The sequence below is a fragment of the Vanessa cardui genome, chromosome 2, assembly GCF_905220365.1.
Source record: "Vanessa cardui chromosome 2, ilVanCard2.1, whole genome shotgun sequence".
NCBI lineage: Eukaryota > Metazoa > Arthropoda > Insecta > Lepidoptera > Nymphalidae > Vanessa > Vanessa cardui.
The window spans coordinates 896834-914025 of record NC_061124.1 but is presented as its reverse complement, the minus strand read 5'-3'; the positions used below and the strand labels follow the sequence as shown (position 1 = coordinate 914025).

The 17192-nt window shown below is 32.3% G+C and overlaps 1 protein-coding gene across 1 annotated transcript in view; it reads right to left on the bottom strand.

Moving 5' to 3' along the window:
• LOC124540380 (innexin shaking-B) overlaps nt 1–15150 on the bottom strand; it is an 83560-nt gene extending 68410 nt beyond the window's left edge. Inside the window, exons 1-3 of the mRNA XM_047117896.1 lie at nt 15055–15150; nt 13406–13542; nt 11196–11355 (exon numbers count right to left, since the gene is read on the bottom strand). Of these exons, the coding sequence (XP_046973852.1) occupies nt 11196–11355; nt 13406–13542; nt 15055–15096 (339 nt within the window). The 5' untranslated portion in view covers nt 15097–15150. The remainder of the gene's footprint in view (nt 1–11195; nt 11356–13405; nt 13543–15054) is intronic.
• Nucleotides 15151–17192: the final 2042 nt, after the last annotated feature.

Below are 17192 nucleotides of genomic sequence, written 5' to 3'. Positions count from 1 at the left end.
AAAAATCATATACTTACATAAATATATATACTTAAATAAAAATGCATTTTTTCAAACGTTTGTCACGTAACACAAAACGTTCCTGATTGACCGGGCTTATGATGAACTTTCTTGTAAACCTTGCTTTTCTACTACATGTACCACAGATTAAAATACAGGAAAGTGACGTCGCCGACCCCATTACAGCGCCATATTGTCCAAGTAGCGTTTTCGCGCGTTATTTAAATATGGAATTTTTAATATGATATTTTTCGGTATGCAAATATGTACTAGAAATAAAAAAATCTACTTTCACTGGGATCCTTAACATGAACTAAATAATATAAAATAGGTTTTAAAAACTAGTCAAATAGCCTATTCAAATGATAGACGAAGTTTTTTAATTTTTAAAATCCGTCATGCCTTTGTCAACATGTTATGAAGATTACACAATTAACTCTAGTCGTTTGAAGTGACAATTTAATACAAATGAACGTAAGAATACACTGTTTTGTTTATTGTTCGAATTGCGTTACAGCAACTAAATACATATGTTCCCGCCCGCAGCGTCGCTGTCAAATTTGACAGTCCGCTGTGATATCTGTTACACTTAAAATAAATGTGATTCTTTCAATTAGTAATCATTTACTGTCAACCATAACTTGTTTCTCGCATGTATTGTATGATATTTTTGCTTTAACAGAATATGATTTCTCAATTATTATATTCGGGTTAATTTGAAAATGTATTTTTTTTTTCATTCAAACTTCTACATATACATCTAAGGTATTTAAACTGATGGAAAACTTAGATCCCGCTCTTGAAAAATTGACTTAAGGTAGAAAAAAAAATATTAACAGATTTAAAAATCTAAAAAAAACCTATGTTAAAACAAAAAGAAAATAGTATTTGTCTGTAAAACATCTAAAAGAGAATTAATCGCGTTACTTATTTATAATTATTATGTCTAGCATAATATATGAAATAAAACAATATTCATAATTTTCACTGTACTGAACAATTCATCAAAACCGGCGGTTAATTCTTCAAATCCTAAATGCATTAGTGAGGTAATGTCTACGACTGAGTCAGGAGCCGTCAAGGAAGCAATGATACATGGACATACGGTTTCCAGGAACATCTAAGAATAATTATGACACATATGTCATATTGACGGCTCAGGCTGACTACGGGATACAGGTGTCGTATAATCTGTACTCAGCGCCGCCGTTTTATCTCATAAAGAAGGTTTTTAACTTTTAGCGATGTTTTATTGCCAGACTTGTTTCAAGATTTTGATTATGTCACAGCTGCAAAATTTTTTTTCTGTTTTAATTAACCTTAATATTTTTTTCTTTGAACAATATAACATAAATCTTAAAAATAATACAAGGTTGTATGTAAAAAATAATGTTTTAGATAAAATAATCAAATTTAGCTTAAAAAAATATTTAAGTAGATTCCTTCGAACAGGTTCGGCATAGTTGAGTCGCCACGTTCAAGAAGAACCAGTAAAATAGTAGTTATTCTATTAATAACTAACTAAGTAGGTACAATATGTTAATAAAATTCAATTAAATGTATAAATCCTGTCAAAAAATAACAATTCCAGGCTTTTTTATCATTTAAATTAAAATATATTTAGGCCACAGAATAAAAACAACAAAAGCTATGGAACTTCTTGTTATTTATATCTGTGTATATAGAATTGGTAACAAAATAAAAATAGTTTAATGAAAACATTGTTTTGTTTAAATTAATACAAATGAAGTTTCCGTCTCGGTAACAAGACGAGACAAGTTGCAATAACATCTGACAATTTAATTATCATATTCTGTCAGGCCTGTCACTCTCTTGACAGTCTTTTGTGTTTCACGATCGTATTTAAATAAAACATACCAACGCGATTCTGCAATACTTTTAGTAAAATTGGTATATCAATGTAATCACTCGCGAAGACGCGCCCCTCCATTTTAAATTATTATCTGTGCATTAGCATGGGTGTCTCTCGTACGTATAAAATATCTTAGTGTGCGTGAGGTGACTAAGAGTATAGTCAGCAAAAAAATATACATTTTTTTTTATTTATTATTATAGTATAGTGATGTCTGTTAATAATCTAATGTAAGTGGGTACATCAATATTTCTTAGGAAATTGTTTAAATTTTCTTTTTGAAAGGAATAATTTATTTACAAAAAAACATACGCATTAGCAATGTAAGGAATGTTTGATATTTCTTACATTTTCAATAGACAGTGACGACCAGAGCCCATTAGTCCGTCCACCTACCTTTACCTTTACAAAATATTGTAATTTTACAAAATTTAAATTCGTTTTTTTTTTGTCATATTTCAACAATCTTAATACAAGGGTTTTTCACCGAAATATCTTTAACTGGAATAAAATACAGTACAGTTTGGGTCAATTGGGTCTTTGAAAAAAATGAGCTGAGATGGCCCAGTGGTTAGAGCGCGTGCATCTTAACCGATGATTGCGGGTTCAAACACAGGCAAGCACCGCTGATTCATGTGCTTAATTTGTCTTTATAATTCATCTCGTGCTCAGCGGTGAAGGAAAACATCGTGAGGAAACCTGCATGTGACAAATTTCATAGAAATTCTGCCACATGTGGATTCCACCAACCAGCATTGGAACAGCGTGGTGGAATATGTTCCAAACCTTCTCCTCAAAAGGGAGAGGAGGCCTTTAGCCCAGCAGTGGGAATTTACAGGCTGTTGTTGTTGTTGTTGGGTCTTTGACTCTTTAAGTCTGTATTTATCGTCAATAACGACCAATACACAGCGAGACATATTAACTACTACTATTGATAAATTTTACAAATATTTGAAACTGCACCGAGTTTTAAATACTCGTAAGATTTTATGTTTGTTGGTCAATCGATCAATCATATCAACAATCAATCTCAATCACGAATGATCGAATTGAAATTTGGTACAGAAGTTAATTGTATCGTTGAACACGATTTAATATTTTGGGTTACTTCAATTATGGGACTTTATATCTTGGCTATCGTGTAAAAATTATCTTCTTTTTTTTATTTTTTATGGTATAGGTTGGTGGACGAGCATGTGAGCCACCTGATGGTAAGTGATCACCATTAACTATTCCTTACATCGTCAATGTTCCAACCAACAAAAAAATGTAACCAACCTTGGGAACAAAGATGTAATGTCCCTTGTGCCTGTAGTTACACTGGCTCACTCACCCTTCAAACCGGAACACAACAATACTGAGTACTGTTGTTTGGCGGTAAAATAACTGATGAGTGGGTTGTACCTACCCAGACGGGCTGGCACAAAGCTCTACTACGAGGAAAGCAAAAAAGAGCTTTTGAAATGGATATAAACGTAGTTTATCTGTTTTAGTTAAAAACTCTTCTGTGTGCAATAGACGAAAGTAATATGTAACCAGAACATCCTACTCAAGGAAACAGAAGTAGTTTTCACGATAATGAGTTACAACAAAGTGCTTCTTTATCATTTACTTTATAGCTTTAATATATATAAAATTTACTCAAAGCGTTTGTCTCAAAAAAATATGACAATGATTTATCAATCTTATGTGAAAGATGAGAGCTGAGATGGCCCAGTGGTTAGAACGCGTGCATCTTAACCGATGATTGCGGGTTCAAATCGAGGCAAGCACCACTATATGTATGTGCTTAATTTGTGTTTATAATTCATCTCTTGCTCGGCGGTGAAGGAAAACATCGTGAGGAAACCTGCATGGGTCTAATTTCATCGAAATTCTGCCACATGTGCATCCCACCAACCCGCATTGGAACAGCGCGGTGGTCTTATCTCAGCAGTGAGAAATGTACAGGCTGTTACTTTCCTCTTTTTAATTTACTTTATGTGAAAATTAAAAGTTATAGACTAAACACACGGGCGTATTAAAATTGACGTAAATCCATTTATAAAAAACGAACCAAAACAAAAATCATCAACTCGCCAATTTTCATTTTGTGAAGCAGCTTTGTATTTGCTGAAATGTAACGTAAAATATTTATAAATTGTCTGGAAAATATGGCTAATTAGCCATAACACTGTCTCGTGCAATGTAACATTTATTAGTACTTAGCAATTCGCTGTATTGCATATAAGAAACATTGTTGTGTACAATAAATATATTTTCGTGATGACTAACAATTTTTTTTTTATGACAAAATTTTTCTTAGTTTCATGAGACTTTTAATAGTTTAAAAAAGTCTTTAATATTTAATTTCATTTTATTAGAATATTTTGAAAATAACAATAGGTGTATAAATATTACCATTTTCAGATTTTTCAGATACGCAAAGGTACAAACTCAAACTCAAATTCCTTTATTCAATATAAAAGCATTACACTTACTTATTGATTGTCAAATAAACACTACCACCGGTTCGGAAAAAGGAACACCCTGACCTGAGAAGAACCGGCGAAAGAAACTCAGCGGGTCTTTTTTTTCTGTTATTTTTTTTTGTCAAATTTATGTACATTTATGTACCTTACATAGTAGTATATGATTAGAAATAGCCAGGAGGCGATCGTTTCATTCCCAAGGTGTGCTATCAAACATAAACTCGCTAATTGTATAGTAACCTTTTGCACACAAGCGTTCCTTAACAATTTTTTTAAATTTGGCAACAGAAGCATTTTGAACGCTTTCTGGGATCCTGTTGTAGAAGCGTATACATTGCCCCACAAAAGAGTTACTGACTCTATGCAGTCGAGTAACAGGAGTAACAAGATTGTGTTTGTTCCTTGTACCAATGTTATGAGAATCACATTTTCTCATAAAAACATTAATATTTTTCCGAACATACAAAACATTACAAAATATGTATTGAGAAGCAACAGTCAATATCTTAATTTCTTTAAATCTATGCCTTAAAGATTCCTTGGCTCCTAGGTTATAGATTGCGCGAATAGCCCTCTTCTGCAGCACAAATATAGTTTGGATAGCGGCTGCGTTACCCCAAAGCATAATACCGTAGGACATTATACTATGAAAGTAACTAAAATATACTAGTCGAGCCGTATCAACATCAGTAAGTAATCTAATTTTTTTGACCGCAAATGCCGCAGAACTCAGTCTACCCGCCAATCCGTTTATGTGGGGGAGCCACTGTAACTTGGCATCAAGAGTAAGGCCAAGAAATTCAGTTGTTTCAACTGGATCCATCGATTCCCCATTGATAAGTACATCGGGTTTTACATTTTGCACATTTGGTGTGCTAAATTTTACAATTTTAGTTTTTTTATTATTCAGTCTAAGATTATTTACGCTAAACCAATGTACTATATCGGAAATAGCATTGTTTACATCGTCATACTGAACCTGTTTCCTATTAATTTTAAAAACCAAAGAGGTATCATCAGCAAACAATACTATATCATGTTTGTTCCCAACAAGAAAGGGCAAGTCATTTATGTATATGAGGAATAGAAAAGGTCCAAGAATTGATCCTTGTGGGACCCCCATACCAACTGAGACCCCAGGAGACCTTGTCCCTTTAACGTCAACCCTCTGAATTCTATTGTTAAGATAGGAAGTCAGAAGGTCGAGTGCACATTCTCTAATTCCGTAGTGATATAGTTTCCTGACCAGAGTTTCATGCTGAACACAATCAAAGGCTTTGGATAAGTCGCAGAAAATCCCCAAGGCATCCTGCGACCCCTCCCAGGCCTCATAGATATTTTTTATAAGTTCGATACCTGCGTCGGTAGTCGAGCGACCCCTCATGAATCCAAATTGTTTTCTGTGAAGCAGATTGTGTCTATTGAAATATGCTAATAATTGATTTAAAATAATTTTTTCAAATATTTTGCTGAGGGTAGGTAATATTGAGATAGGCCTATAGTTATTAGGATCTGAAGTGCTACCAGATTTAAATATTGGAATGACTTTACTATGTTTCATCAGGTCAGGAAATATACCACGCTGAACACAATCATTGAATATTATTGCAAGATAAGGTGCAATCACATCAATAATTGAGTTTATCACCTTTACAGAAATACCCCATAGATCAGCAGTTTTCTTAATGTCTAATGATTTAAATGCACAAATTATGATATTGGTGTTTACAGGGGTAAAATTAAATTTTGATTTGCACATATAATGACCATCAATATTATTTAAAATAAAATCAGGAAAACTGAAGTATGGACCAAAATCAAAATATTCTATACTCAAATGGCTCATAAAAGCACTATTATATCGTGATCTTAAATTAAATATAAAAATATATATAATTAAAATTAAGTACTATTGGTTCGGATAGAACATTCTACCGAGAAGAATCGACAAGAAACTCGGTTAAACTTAAAACTCATAATTTAGGTCTTTCGAGACTACAAAAAAGGAAAAAAAGAGGTTCTCTCCTTAATATGGACCTGGAACGCCTCGTTGATTACTTAGGACCTAAATAGCATTACACCTGCCTGTTAGAATATGTATTGACGAGAGCAAAGACGCGGGCACTAACTCTTTATTATTAGAAACAAACTCACGTCTTCATTTCTCCGTTATCTTTACTCAACGTACAGATTCATTCTTTATAACGGCGTATTACAAGCGCGTGTCTTCCAAATATATCAGGAGTTCCTTGAACGAGAAACAGATGTGGCTTGGGATAATTATCTCGGCTGTTTGCTAAATATTTATAACAGTTACACTTTACTGTTTTATTCCAGATTATTGTGTTTATTTTTTCATTACAATAATAATTCAAACCTTGGTTTAATTAATTAATTAGATTGTCTTCCGTCAGTTACAAAAGTAAGTCTCGAAGTCGTAATGTTCGCCCAAATATCATCAAAACTTATTTTATTTTATTTAAAATAGGTAGAATCCCAGTCGCCAATGAGTTGCCGACCTATGTCCCTTGTTTCTTTAGTTGTAATGGCTTTCTCAAACCGAAACCCAACAATGCAAAGCATTGCTGTTAAATGGATGACCTACCCACAGACAGACAGACTTCCACAAAACCCTACCAAGGTAAACGTCATATAATGATACGTCGAAAAAACGCGCCAAAAGCTTCGCATCACAAATCCAAGACTATGGATTTCAATACAAAACAGTAAGATTTCGACTACATAAAATCGTCTGTGTCATAAATTTTTTACCTTTACATGCATTATCGATCAAAAAAGTTTTAATATCCGCCTTCTTGTTAAATCTCACAGTTCATAAAAGACGGACGAGAGTCATACCATTTTAATATTAATGCCCCAGGCTTTCAACTTCAAAAAAATTTCACACCTTTATAATCGAACACGTATCATCGAAAAATGTGATATCATTATAGACCAGAAATAGATTGAAACTGATTAGCAGTCAGGTTTCTGAAGACAGGTGGAGCATCTAGAGCCTACGATGGGGTCGTGGCCTATTTGCCTCACATTATAATACGTGCAAATCAGGTCGATCGGTCGCTGAGACGTAAAATACTCATATATATGTGCACGTAATATAGTCTTATATAATTATGTAACATAAGAAGTATTCAAAGCTCGAGAACGAACTTTAAAGTTAAAAATGTCAACAAAAACTTAAAAACTATGTTTGTATACTTATTAAATTGAAGATTTAATTACTGTATTATGCTAATAAGATTCTTTGCCAGGATTCATTGCATTCAAATGCTTTATCTGTGTACGCATATAATATTAACTTATATCGGTGGTTATAAAAAATCAAGATACATAATATATAATGGATATATTTTCAATATAATTATTGTTTTAGATTAATTTAATAATTGATAAATACGCACAGTTTATGTACATCTATTAAGATTTGTAGGTTTTTGTAAGAAAATTTATGATTTACAAAACGGAAGTGAGGGTAATGCTTATTTTATAGTCATGGCTTAGTAGAGCTGTAGTTAAAGCTTGTAACGGTACTTTAAATATAGATTAAGCCTTTGTTGTTCTTTGATAAGTTAAAATAGCGTGGCTCTAGCAGATAATTTTGTACAAAATTGTAGTTTTCATAATTTGATTTGTCCAGGTTAACTCTTTTAAGATGAAAGAATAAATCTGTAACCCCTAGTTTCCGTTTGCATACGGTAAAGAGAACGTTTTGGGCATTGGCATACGCATATATGTATAACAAGATACCAACAACAACAGCCTGTAAATTCCCACTGCTGGGCTAACGTATAACAAGATACCGGAAAATATAATCAATTTACCATTTTCAAAATTTAAAATTATTATTAAGAATAAATTAATAAATAAATCGTATTATTCATTAAGCGATTACCTTTTGGAAAGAAACGCCTGGAGTTAGGCTCGGTTTCCATCATAGGACACTAATTACTGTAAATAACAGCATTGTAAATCTGTTTATTTGAAAAGAGCAACTACGTGAGTTTCTTGCCGTTTCTTCTCGCTAGAAGCTGCTTTTCGAAACGGTAGTAGTTTTTAATAGTTAACGATTCAAAAACACAAATTGATTTGATTTGATTTGTATACAACTTAGATTGTGTTGTTTATGATTTTTTTTTAATTTATCAAAAACATTTAAATGTTCAAAATGAAAATAATTTTTGAAAACTTTATGAACACTGAGATATGGATTTTTGAATTTATATTAATTCATTTTTGAATCGATCTCTTTATCCGGAAAGCCGAGACCGAAACATTCAATCCTATTGGCCTTAAAGTATAAGAACATGGTACTCTCCGAAGATCTGATTGTGGTACTTGCTTTATTCGAATCCAAATATTAGGTACAAAGACACAATTTAATTATATTACATCAGAATTACAACCAGTATTATAAATTTTAATAAATAAAAGATAAATTACTCGAATACGGAAAGTTGTATAACTAGATATAAAGCATCATTTTCATCTGTTTCGTTCAAATCACGAATACTAAAACTTTATGAAACTTTTCCTAAAATAAAATTCACGTAATTGTGAAAAACGCTTAAAATATGATTTCTGAGATGTATTTGAGCGGAACAGCGCTCAGGTATAAGAGATATTAAGTTGGCAGCGCATCAGAGGTATCACAGCTCGCTGGGATAAAGAGGCTCACTTATCGTCAATTGACCTTTTTACTGATAGCATTCTTGTTTTTAAAAATAAAACGTATTACATTGAGTTATAATTAGAATTACAGATATACCAAGAATCAATAATGTCGACTGCTGGACAAAAGTCTTTTTTACGAGTGGATTGGAACATATTCCAATATGTTAAGTTAAACAAACAGTTTTTTTAATTGATTTATTTTTAAAATTTTAATTAATAGTTACTTAATATAAAATGGTTAATTCGTATTTTATCGCCTCAAATTTAGTTGCCAAAAATCTCTTGTTATTTATTTTAAGGAGTCAGATGAACGACTTGATCCGATGATGTTGTTTTCGTCTATCGTTTTTTTAACAATGGCCTACTCCTGACTAAAGCTCGATAACTGAACTAGTATTTAGTAGAAATATATTACTTTTTTTTATCCTAAGTAATAAATGCACAAGTTTAAGTAAAGGTAGATAGTAATATTTCAAGTAATTGTAGCAATGCTACGTCGTAGCAAGAACCGTAGACTGGTCGTCTACGATCAAAATAAACGTCGTAGCGAATAGCTTCGATTATTTTTATTTTAATGTAATCTCCAAGATTACAATGATTATTTTACTTAATTGGAAAAAATAATAAATATTTCAAGTCCGTTGTTTAAACACAGTACAAGGTAATAACCGTTTGTGATTGATATTGACAATTACTTTATTGTCACTAAATCATTTCCTCTTGTCATACGTCTTATGAATTTTCTCTTATTTATATAGGAATGAATTGTTCTAACACGTTTTTTAGAATATATTTCATAGTTTCTACATTATATACTATACTGTACTAAATAATACAACAGTAAAATAGATTATACGAATGTATGTATTACTATTTAACGTAAATAGACAGGCCAGGAATGCCGATAGAAGTTAAATAACATAGTGCTATTTATACTACTTACTAACTAACACTACTTGTAATCAACTATTATTTTCCTGGGGTATTGATAAATTTTGTAAGAGATATGCTAACATTAGTACATTACTTATATTTATTGTTTTTCTTATGCATTTTCCTGTACCATTTATCCTTTACACTAGAAAAGCTATATTAATTCACATAAAATGTATTTAGAATTATGATTAATGTATTCTAAAAAGATATGATGACTGCGATACATACGACCAGTACGCGTCCGCAAATATAAGTCTTAATGTCATTGATATAGATACCAAAATGACAGTCAAAGATTAATCTTATAATAGTGAAGGGTTTAAGTGATTGGTTTCATATCAATCAAAGATATGAACAATTGATCATAATAAAAATCAGATTATTGAAAATAATATTTATCATTATAACGAGTCTTTCCCGCGACTTTGCTTACTAAGTTGTCTGTGATTTTTTTTATGTATTTTTAATTTAGTTTTCTGTTGCTTCGACTGGCAGGAGCTGGATGCGAGTAGCCGAAGAAAGACCACAGTGGTGTGCGTTTGGAGAGGCCTATGGCCAGCGGTGGACAAATATAAGCTACTGATGATGTTGCTCCTGGGATGTGGCCTACTATCATATGTATATACGTCTAATACAACTGGTAATAATACATAACCAGTGTGTTCTTATTCTTTTATTTCATTTAACTATTATAGGCGTATCATTAAAGAATGTCAAAACACGTACTTTTTTTTAAACAAGATTTAGTTGTTTTATTAACTTTTTCTGAAAGTTTATAAAAATGTTAAATTATTGATTGGTTATAATTGAGCCTGCGAGTGCTGTATTTTAAAATATTTTCTTTGTGAATGTTAAATTATACATACATTCTATTGATTTGACGACATACCTCGAACTTGAGGTTCTTACGTGTATCTCCAATTTATTTAACAAAAAGAAAATAACCTAAACTTAACCTAAACCTTTATTATTTTTTTAAAATTCTACAAACTGAAAAAATAAGTCTAAGCAATTATCACAGTCAATCTCAAATTTTAATTTTATTGTAAAAGGATAAACAACAAATATGTTATACTACTATGTATTTATCCATAGCGAAAAAAAAACCACATTACATTTAATATACAACTTACACCGTTCAATCAATATATATATATAAACACACAGATATAGGGCATCTGCCGATGTGTGCAAGTATAAGTTAAGTCATGTATAGTACTGACCTGTAGGAACAGCATGAAGGCGACCCACTGGTAGTACTTCCCGTACCTCCGCGGCGAAGTCCCAGCGCCTCGCACCCCGGGGTAAGCGCCGGCTTCACCTGCCACCGTGAACGTGGAGTGGATCCAGCAGTAAGTGTTCAGTACGTCCTCTGGTATATCTCTAGACAATAACATGTTAACATGCGTCAGTGATCATAGATAAAATTTTATCAATGTGTGCTTAAAATCCTATGTGTTGTATATGTATTTGTATATATGTATAAAACAATTGAGTTGATCTTAATTATATATTAGGATATAGTTTATCTTTTCATTCGACTATGAACAATCTACTAACATAGAAATAAATACTGTATAATTCTTCCCTTTTAGTATAAAGTAAGATAAGTATAAAGTAAGATAAAATGCAAAATGCAAAAACCCGGGACGAAGCACATTAGGTGCCTCACCAGTGGTTCAAGACTTAATCATCAACGGTCAGACGATCTCTTAAATAATAATCGCCTAATTCTTTTGGGTAAATCTCTAGAACAGTGCTGGCGGTCAGGCGTTTGTTAATCTTGCGAGAGAGTTATCTATAGCTATGTACAGTTCTGTGTTTAACACTTAATAAGACAATTAATAAAGAATATGATCTTCTGTACATAAACGATCGTAGATGTAGCACGATTTTTTTTTGTCTAAACAGAAAGCAAGCTCGAGACGTTTGAAGAAAAGCGGTTGGAACTACTTAGATTAGATTTGCCAGAGATAAAGAAGTTCGGAAACAAATGGATATATGGTGCGGTAGTTAATAAACTACCGCTCCCTGCATGAAACTCTCTGGAACACACTTTCTGAACTCATCCGTAAAAATCATTATTTTTAACGATCTATAATAGCCGATAAGATACGATCACGTCTATCTTAGATCTGTACAATATTACTAATTTACATATATTAACTGGTAGCTAAAAAAATAAACAAAATTCGTTATATAAAAATGTATTGCAACTTCATTTATTAAATGTTTTACATAATCTGTGCATAAATGTTACCCTTTCATAGTACATGACGTGTTTGCTTTATTATTATTATAGTAAGAAATGAATGCTGTAAATAATTTTGCAACGTATTTTCCTTGCGTTATATAAAAATTGAAATTAACTGTAATCTTCTTTCAGCGCCATCTATCCTGATAATAGTGCACTATTTTAGTATGAGGTTGTCTGATTTTAAGACATGCAGTCTATGGCAGCGTTCACAAGATGGCGTATAATTAAACTTCACTCATTAACAATAATTATATATTAGTCGTTAAAGTTGAATTATATCTTCACACTAATATAGGTATACTACCCTTAATTAAATCATTTACTTTATAGTTAGTTTACTATCCATACTAGAATCCACTTTGCATTATAACATGCTAGTTGTTTAAGCTTTTTATTTGAATCATATGCATGTAGGTATACAGCTTTTTCTCTAGATGACGCCTTTTAAATTATATGAAAAACATACATTTTCGATGAATGATACATTTAACGTACAACGTATTCTTAATATCTCAGTACTCTCATTTACCCTTTGATTAATTCTTTAAGGCTCCAGCGTTTTGAGTAAATTACTACAAGCCAAAAAGTTAATTGTTAAAAAAGCTTAACAAAATTGAATTCCTAAGCTTTATTATAAGTAGCATGTGGGTGGAAAGTGAGTTATCGTTTATAAAATAATAAGAAAATAAATTCAATCATTTAGCTTCTCAAAATAATCAATATAGGTAGCTCTTAAATGCTCAAAACCAAGAAAACTATGACATTATGTTATTATTGAAATCTTATCCTGTACGCAACGTAATGTAGCAATAATAATATTATAAATGCGTAATTCACTCTGTCTGTCTGTCTCGCCTTCACACCAAAACTACTAGACCGATTTAAATGAAATTTGGTACACAAATAGCCTAGAACCTGAGAAAGGACATAGGCTACTTTTTTGAAAACGAAGAGGTAAGTCATCTTTGTATAGCAACCATCAACGTTGTAATTTTAAGTTAATTTGTAAATATATTCATATTCTACGCTAGCAAAGCCAAGCTAGTTGTTAATATGTTTTACAAAATAATATGCTCCATATCTTTAAGTTCAGGAGACTGGTCCAGGAACTTCTACCGTGTTCGAAGTGTTGTGTGGGCGCTAGTTGTATCGCTGTGTCACGTGTGCTGCTGTTACCTCGTGTGTATGCAGTCTATCGGGTTGCCCACAAGATGGCGCGTGGTCAGAGCCGCGCTCGCCGCCAGTAGCGCAGCGGTGGTTGCTCCGCAGTGCAAGCGGAACGCTACAGAGTCGATCTTCGGGTTAATACCTTGCTGTGAACAAATATAATTGTTACAAATGTTACCCACCCCTTTATAGCTCCCACCGTCATACAGCTCACCTAGCACGGACGATAATATTCATGGAACCCGACTTATTTAACATTGTTTTGTACATATTTGTAGTAAGCTAAGTTGTTAATGGGTTTTAGAAATTAATTAATTAATTTTAAAAAATAAATAAAATAATAAATAATTGCCATTTAAATAACTTTTCACATTTTTCTTTGCAATATATAGTTAATATAGTTTTAGTTATATGATAACTTTCTCAGCGTTCAACAAAACATCTATTGGTTTTATTAATCTTGTTTATGTAAAAAAAAAACAGGATATTCACAAAAAAGCTGTAGTTACAAGTCAATCTTAAGAGTGAACCTGTAATCGCACGACTGCAGACCGTGCTGTAAACCACTGAGCTTCGAAGCTTGTGAGGCTAGCTGATTAAATTCATATTGTTTTACTATTGGTTTAATTGAACTAACTATAAATATTAAACAAAAATATAAATTTAATTGATAAATATTTTAGACATAAACGTGAATTTTGTAACGTTGCACGATCTTGAGTATTCATATGCTATTATGATCAAAATAAGTTATTAATTTAATAAGACAGTATTTTCTTCTTAAATTAAAAATAGAACTGCCAGCATCGCATTATTCATGCATTACTCCAGTTAAATGTTATGAATTTTTACAAAGACCTGTCGGACGAACCTCAAAGCGAATTAACAGACATTTTCGTATAAAATGACCTATTTCCTGCTGTCTTCATATATTTATTCCTTTAATTATAAACGCATGTCGAGTTTCAATATAACCCGTTGTGTTTATAGTTTGCTCTTTCATATGTGTTGACGTGTTCAGCTTGGGAATTATATTTACATCACAATACAGTTTTGTTGTTAAAATTAAAGAACAAAACCACTCTGGCCAGCTAGTTACGGAATCCAAATTAACATATTTAAAAATGGAATTATTTCATTGTTGTAAGCTGTTTCGTTTAATGAAAACTCTTAGTGGTGTTAGTTCAAATTTTATATAATTAAAATTTGTTGCGGTTTGGTCGTAGTAGAAGGGTAGGCTTTGCATAAGTTAGTTATTAAATTTAAACAATTTAATTAAAAAATATATATAATTATTTAAACAATACTCTTTTGAACAATCCTCTGATTAGTAAAACAAAACAATGGAGTCATTAATATTTTAAGATTAAAATGTGATGTTCTAATTTTACACTTTGATTGGGGTCTATTGTGAATTACAAAAAAGAAAGAGTTTGAGTTTATGAGAGGAAAGGGTGTATTAACAAACCGTAGCTTATCGTAATTAAGGTATCTGGTATGAAATCTGAGTTCATAGTCAATTATTTCTTGAAAAGAATTACACAGTTATAGACTAGTCTGGTCAAAGGGCATTGACCTCTTGCAATCTTGAGAGCTAAATGTGACTACGAACGTTAGCTATTAGTCTATCTTCCTATCCATAAATAAAACCAACTCACCCCGCCAGACAGCAGCGCATAGAGGCTGGTGAGGATCTCCATGGGCCTGCGAGACTGCGCGAGCCGCTCGCGCCGCCGCCACGCGCCCGAGCTGCCCGCGCGCGCGCCCCCTCCCCCTACCCCGCGCCCGCGCCGACCCCACGACACGCCGGACTCCCTGACGAAAGAGGTTACATATGTATTTGAAACGTCCAAGAAATACAAATTAAAAAACATAATATATCGATCCTCTACGAACGAATTAATTGGAGTAGAGACTCGGATTTTTGCTTCAAATCACATCAACACTTTTCCGAATCGTAATGTTAATTACTGCAATAGATAAGTATTAATAATAGCACTAAGCAATATAACTCGTTGAAGTTATATATCGAAAATACGATAAGGATTTTTCAACGTATTGTGCTTTTTATGTGTAAATATTTTATATAAGGAAAAAAATAATAATTAGGACATGCAAGATATAACCCAAAAAAAGCAGATGATTGGATAATATAACAAAGATAAAACTGCAAGCGTGAGTAATCGAGAACAATGCGGAGACGGCGAAACGTAAAAGGAAAACGTAAACAAAACACAAGTGTGTATGTGTGTTTGTTCGTGTTTCAAAGAGAAGGAATAATTACTCTTGACAAATGATGCAAATATCCAAAACTTACCGACAAAGAGGCGAACTATTTTTTTATTGGTCGTAAGCAGCAAACGGATAACGAGACAGACCAGACCGAAATAAATGAACGGTACGGTTCGGACGCCTGCGTTTACAGCTTGCCATTAACTAAACCTAATTCTAATGAAAACGAAAAACACGTCGCTCGAAGATCGACGAAATGAATCGATGAGACTCATTCATGAATGACATTGAAACGCTATTTTCACTCAAATCAAATGTACGAGAATTCGTGTCTTTAAAATTAAATAAGATTAATTTGTTACAAAAATACATTTTGATTTTGGAACAGGTGTTCCACAAATGACGCAATTTAAACATTCATCTATTTTTTTACGGGAGTAATAAATTTTCCTTTCGAAGATAAAGTTTATTTATAAAATATATAACATTCTATACAACCTCATTGGTGATTCACATTACTACAACTAATAGTTTATATATATTAACTTAATTGATAACGATTTGTAAACTTTACACAAATTATGAAGATTTGTTGCATAGCACGTGTTTCTTGTTCGTATCACTATTTTTTTTCGAAATAAATATATACTAATGTTGTAAATGCGAAAGTAACTCTTCTATCTGTAAGAATTTAACGGTTGAACTGTCACTGAACCGAATTTGATCAATTTCGCTGGACGCAAGCTTGAACTCCAAAAAAGGTAAAAAGGTAAACTAGTCTTTTATAAATACGTCTTGATCTCTTTCACTTAAAACTTATATGTATATCGTAACGTATATCGATGTTACGGCAATTATCTCATTTTCGCCAACAAGTACAGGTGTTCGGAAAATATTATATATTAACTTGAAATTAAAATTTTGGAAACAATTATGGAATCTTGGTGACAAATTTAGACTTTAAGTTTTCCAGCATTTGAGCTTCAAATGGTGACTAAATACTTGTTATTTGGCTAAATTATACTTTTCGTACCAAATATATTAAAATAAAATGATTCCATATCTATGTCATAATTTTGTAACTAGACTGTTTTGATAGTGCTGCGATTTGAGTTCCATATTATTTAAATTATTAATGGATCATTATTTACTTGGTTTGAGATGAGATATGTGTCAGTCCTGAAACCAAAGACAGAGCCTTGCTTCTCATTTATACGATAAACGAGCAAAAATTTCAGTTGGAAAGTCTCCAAGACCATTCAACGTTGACAAATGAACTTTTGAGTGCCCTTACACATAATCCTAGTTTACATAAATCGCCCAATTAAATAAATTTCTCGAAATGTCTGATTCAATTAATTTATTCCGACGATTTGAGAAACTTATATTTTTTATCTGTGCCAAATAAAAAAGCATTGCGAAATGATAATAATTCCGTAAGCCTTTGTTGTAATCATGTGATTGTATAAAATTAGGTCGTAGCACCAAAACATTACCTTGAGGCACTCCATATAATATAACAGCTATAACTATGAAGATACATATATAAATAATTTAATATTGG